The 6,000-nt window shown below is 47.9% G+C and overlaps 1 protein-coding gene across 1 annotated transcript; it reads right to left on the bottom strand.

The window, feature by feature from the left end:
* Positions 1–299: 299 nt before the first annotated feature.
* Positions 300–3,147, bottom strand: LOC120990647 (uncharacterized protein K02A2.6-like). The gene has a single exon (XM_040419566.1). It carries the CDS (start codon positions 3,111–3,113, stop codon positions 300–302), a length of 2,814 nt encoding a protein of 937 aa, XP_040275500.1. The 5' UTR covers positions 3,114–3,147.
* Between the last annotated feature and the right edge of the window lie 2,853 nt (positions 3,148–6,000).

Here is a 6,000-nt window from a genome sequence, read left to right as displayed (position 1 = left end):
TGGCATTCTTACATGGAGGAGTCTTATTCCAAACAGCTTCTGTCCTTATCAGATGCAATCCCTTCTCAGCCTCATGTGTCTGCTTCCGGTTCCCCTCACACACTGTCTGACTTCCTGGTACAGCTCCTCCTCCCCCATCATGCATCAGGAGAAAGAGGGTAAAGGTCACAGTGATCTATCACAAACATCACACCTCCTTTCCTTCCCAAAAAAAAAATAAAAAATAACAAGAGAACAAAATGTTGAACACATAACATAACAAGGCAAGCGAGATCAGTTCAGCAAGTAGTATCTCCAACTCAGTTCTGTGATTTCCGCAGCACTTCATGAGCCCTTTGTCTCTGTTCCCTGACCTCCAATGTGTCCCGTAATATTTCAGCACTTTGCCAGCGAGGCGTTTGACGTCTTTGACGGGTAGACTTACGCAGAGGCACAGCACTGGGAGGGATAGAGTCAGTCAAAGGTTCTGGAGATGTCAGTGGGCGTCCCACAGACAAATCAGTCTCTGTAACTCCAGGCACATGTCCGGGCTCCTCAGGAATCTGGTCACCAACCGGTTCAGGGTTTGGTTGTAAACTTGTGGGATCATGCCAGACACCATGCCATATGTCACCAGCAGAGTTCAGAGTAGACTCTGGTGGGTGGTTAGAAAGAGGGGTCGGTTTTGTCACTAGTGGCCGGCAAATGCGTTTCCTCAATTGTGAAAGGTGTCGCCGAACACAAATGCCTTCCTCCAGGCGGACAAGGTACATTCTTCTGCCAAACGTTCCATCAATAACGCCAGGAAGCCAAGGAGGCAAAGCTCTGTAATTCCGAGACCATACAAGATCACCGGCACGGAATCCCAGACGGCCCGGCGGAGGAGGTGTTGGTGACTGTTCCTGCGGACGAACTAAATCAAGTTTGGTGCGGAGATGCCTGCCAAACATAAGAAAAGCCGGTGACAGCCCAGTAGTAGCGTGTTTCGTGTTACGGTACATGATCAAGAATTCCAGCAGCTTCTCTTCTGACAGTCCAACCTGGTCCAGAGTGGACAGTAAGTGCTTCTTAAATGTCTGCACAAATCGTTCTGCCAGCCCATTTGAAGCTGGATGATAAGGAGCTGTTTTGTAGTGTTGGACGCCCAAGCCACTAAGGAAGGATTGAAACTCATGCGATGTAAATTGAGTTCCATTGTCGGAGACTATGGCTGTTGGCAAGCCATATTGAGCAAAGAGCTTCCTTAAGACTAGAATGGTAGCAGCTGAGGTAATAGAAGGCATTTGAAAAACCTCCGGCCATTTTGAATGCGCATCTACCACGATCAAATACATTTTACCCTGGATGGGGCCAGCAAAATCAAGATGGAGTCTGGACCACGGTTCTGTTGGCCATGGCCAAGGTTGCAGGGTTCCTCTCTTTTGGGGTCGCTGGGCTTGACAGCACCCAGGACATTGAGCAACATAATCTTCAATTGCTGTATCCATTTGTGGCCACCAAACATAGCTCCGGGCTCGCTGCTTCATGCGCACCACACCAGGATGGCCTTCATGCAGTATCCTTAGCATGGTTGATTGCAAGTACTGGGGTACAATCACTCTATTGCCCCATTGTAGGCAACCAGCATTAGTCACAAGCTCACATTTTCTGGCAAAGTACGGACGAAATTCACCTGAAACTCTCTCTGGCCATCCAGTCTGAACATAAGAGAATATCTGAGACAGGAAAGGATCTGTGGCTGTATGTCTGGCAATCAGGGAGGTGGACATGCAAGATTGTGGCCTGTGTACTTCCACTACACGTACCTCTCTTAGTGGGTGGTCATCTCTTAGTGGCAATCTGGAAAATGCATCTGCATTGCCATGGGTATCATGGGAGCGGTATCTGATAGAATAAGCATAAGCTCCTAAAAATAAAGCGTACCTTTGTAAGCGAGATGCGGTTGTTGTAGAAATTCCTTTCTGAGGGTTCAGTATTGACAACAGAGGTTTGTGGTCAGTGATAAGTGTGAACTCCCGACCATAGATGTACGCGTGAAATTTTTTTGTGGCCCATACAATGGCCAAAGCTTCCTTGTCAATCTGGGAGTAGTTTTGTTCTGCTGAGGTTAAAGACCTGGAGGCAAAAGAAATGGGGCGCTCCGTGCCATCCGGCATGACATGGGAAAGCACGGCACCCAGTCCATAAGGCGAGGCATCACAAGCCAGGATGACAGGTTTCTTTAAATCATAGTGGACCAGAACTCGAGAAGACAGAATGAGTTCTTTAGAAAGCCGAAAAGCTTCTTCACATTTGTCTGTCCATATCCATTTAGCTCTTGCATCCAGTAAGCGATGTAATGGGTAGAGCTGGTGTGCTAGGTTCGGCAAGAAACGGTGGTAGTAATTTAGGAGGCCAAGGTAGGACCTGAGCTGGGTGACATTCCGGGGGGTAGGGGCATGGGTAAGGGCTTTAACCTTTTCTTCAGTAGTGTGTAACCCATGTCGGTCCACCGTGTGGGCACAAAACTCCAGTTGAGACTTGAGAAATTCGCATTTTGAAAGATTGACACGTAAACCATACTTTTGGAGTCTCTCTAGCACAGCTTCAACATTCTTTCTGTGTTCTTCATCAGTGGGACCAGTGATGAGCATGTCATCCAGTAGACATTGGGTGAAAGGTATTCCTGCCAGTACCTCATCCATGATCCGCTGCCAGATGGCTGGAGCTGGGGCTATGCCAAAAACCATGCGGTTATACTGGAATAATCCTTTATGAGTGTTAATGGTCAACAGATGGCGTGAATCTGGGTGTACTTGCAGTTGCAGGTAAGCTTGCTTTAAGTCTATTTTTGTAAACTTTTGCCCCCCAGCCAGTGAGCCAAATAAATCTTCAAGTCGAGGCAATGGGTATTGATCCACAAGAAGTTGGTTGTTCAGAGCTACCCTGAAATCACCACAAATCCTAATGTCTCCATTCTTTTTCTTGACAGGCACAATTGGTGATGCCCATTCACTTCTATCCACTTTCGTTATGATCTTTTCAGCCAATAGGTGGTCCAGCTCTGCTTCCACTTTTTTTCGCAAGGCAAAAGGTACTGATCTTGCCTTACAAAAACGAGGTGTAGCACCAGGCTTCAAGAGGAGGTGGGCCATCTTTCCTTTTACGGTGCCCAAAGAGTCCTCAAAAACCTCGTTAAAACGTGACTTCAGGGATTCCACCCAATGGTCTACTTTAGAAAGCAATGTACATTGGGCAATGGAAAAAGGAGGCATGCCCAGGGCTTTGATCCAGTCCCTTCCATACAGCGGAGGACCTCCATTCCTTACAACATAAAGGCGTAGACTTTGACTGCGGTTGCCTAATGTAACAAGGGGTTTTACATAACCCAAGGGCTGTAGTAGTTCCTTGCTGTAGGTTTGTAGTGTGAGCTTTGTAGGTTTTAGCGGCAGGGACAGACCCGATGCCTTTAAATCAGTCCATGAAATGACAGACACAGCTGCCCCTGTATCAACATCCATGGAGACAGGACAGCCATTGAGTGTGACATCCACTTTAATCGCCGGAGTACTCCCAGCTACTTGAAACAGTCCAACATGCTGGACACATGTCTCCTCATCAGAGCTAAAACCGTTATTGTCCATATCCACACGGAATGTCTGTTTACGTCTATCTTTTGTGGTAGTGTTCGGGGAGCGAGAGCTGCGGCAAACGCGCCCAATATGACCAGTCTTTCCACAGCGAAAACAAACGACATCCTTGAACTTGCAAGCAGGCGCACTGTGAGTAGTGTTACCACAACGGTAGCAAGTCGGGGTCCCAGAGACAGAAGAATTAGGGTGGCGAGGTTTAAGCTGAGTGGCAGGGGACGGCCGTCTCGAGCGTTGAGTGATAGCGGTGTGGAATATTTCCTCACCCTGGCTTGCAGGAGTTGTAGGTGGTGCCTTCAGTAGGGTGGCGTCCCGTGTTGCCAACTCCATGACCGTAGCAAGGTCAGTGGCTTTCGTCAGAGTCAAGTCGGGTTCTGTGAGTAAACGTTTCTGTATGGCTGGGTCGCAGAGTCCCATGACGAACATGTCACGGAGAGCCGTCTGTAGGTAGTCTCCAAACTGACAAGTGGCAGCTAGTTTACGTAAAGCAATGATATATGTCTTTATATCCTCCCCGGCCTGCTGCCTTCTACTGTAGAATTTAAACCGCTCTGCGATTTCTAACGGCTTCGGGTTGTAGTGTGTATGTAGCGTCTGAATTAACTCAGGCAGGGACTTAGAGGCTGGCTTGTCTGGAGAAACAAGGTCTCTGAGGGTTCCATATGCAGCTTGACCCAATGCAGTGAGAAAAACTGCAACTTTCTTTTCAACAGTCACATTATTTGCTTCCATATACTGTTCCAGCCTCTCCACCCAGGAGATCCATGACTCAGCTGCAGGATCAAATGGTTGAATAAACCCTATGAAGGCCATGTGTGCTAAAATCCACAATCCTCGTCGCCACTGTTATGTCCCCTGGACACTCTGTGTCTCTCAGGTGCCGCTGGCAATGCTGCCAGTATCTGCTCAGCAAGTTACACACACAGGCCGATGTACTACTTAACCAGAGCAAGGTTTATTACTCGGAACATTATGGCATTCTTACATGGAGGAGTCTTATTCCAACAGCTTCTGTCCTTATCAGATGTAATCCCTTCTCAGCCTCATGTGTCTGCTTCCAGTTCCCCTCACACACTGTCTGACTTCCTGGTACAGCTCCTCCTCCCCCATCATGCATCAGGAGAAAGAGGGTAAAGGTCACAGTGATCTATCACAAACATCACAGGTTCAGATCCCGAACATTTCCGGGAAGTTCGGCCGAACTTCTCGAACCCGAACATCCAGGTGTTCGCTCAAATCTAATCATAAGCTGTAACTGATTCCTAGTACAATGCACATTTTAGTAACTGTAATTGGCGGGTTTGGTATAATGTGGGCATCACAGGGAGTCTCCCCAGTCCCCACCCCACCCCTAATGGCCAGCATTCCCACATAATGAGTATCTCCTATTCTGGGACCCCTACACAGGTCATATTTTGTATTATATTGATACATGGATCATTTCTTTTCACTTCACACAGACTTCTGCTTTGTGTCAGTCAATCCCATAAAATCCTAGTTTGTGGGTGTAACGTGAAAATGTGGAAAAGTTCAAGGGGTGTGAAGACTTTTTCAAGGCACTGTTTGTTCAGTCTGTGGCCTGTGTTTACGGGAGTGCTAGACTTAGTGTGTGAGATAGATCGACCATTGGTAGTTGCACCCTGTACGTGACACAAAGCCTTACATTACTAGGTGGTCAGATGGAAGACAGAGTCCTACACTGCTAGGCGGTCAGATGGAGACCATGGTCCTACACTGCTAGGTGACAGATTGAGACCCAACACTATTAGGTGGTCAGATGGAAGCCCAGGCCCAACATGACTAGCTGTTCAGGTGGAAGCCACAGTCCTATACCAAAGGTGGTCAGATGGAAGCCAGGGTTCTACACAGTTAGGTGCTCAGATGGAAGCACAGGCTCAATATTATTAGGTGGTCAGATGGAAGGATGAGCCCAACACTATTAGGTGGTCAGATGGAAGCCTGGACCCAACACGACTAGGTGGTCAGATGGAAGCCACTCTTCACTACTCCTATTACTGATCTTTGTGTTCTCCATTAGTCCTGGTACAGATCATTGTGGTCTCCATTGCTCCTGGTACAGTTCCTTGTTTTCTCTACTCCTGGTGCAGTGGACGGGTTTGTGGTGGCCCCAACGCTATGCTGAGTCCCAAGGACACCATTAAGGTGTCACCACATGTTTCTGCTTCTGGAAGGGATGGTATGGCGTGGTGCACCCCAATGAGAAATAAGTACGGAGAGTCAAGGTCTTCAGTAAACCAGTCTTCTTCTTTACTGGATGAATTCAGGTTCAAAACAATACAGGTGAGGAATAGGGATGGCTTCGCCAGTCTCCTCCCTGGCAGAAGTGTTTAATGCTGAGGAAAGGCCTGAGCTAGCTGTGCCTCTCTCTAGA

Source organism: Bufo bufo, chromosome 1 (assembly GCF_905171765.1).
Source record: "Bufo bufo chromosome 1, aBufBuf1.1, whole genome shotgun sequence".
In the NCBI taxonomy this organism is placed as follows: domain Eukaryota; kingdom Metazoa; phylum Chordata; class Amphibia; order Anura; family Bufonidae; genus Bufo; species Bufo bufo.
This window is presented reverse-complemented; position numbering and strand designations above follow the sequence as displayed.

Coding starts and splice junctions, on each gene's coding strand:
- LOC120990647 (XM_040419566.1), bottom strand. CDS start 3,113: ATGGCCCACCTCCTCTTGAAGCCTGGTGCTACACCTCGTTTTTGTAAG.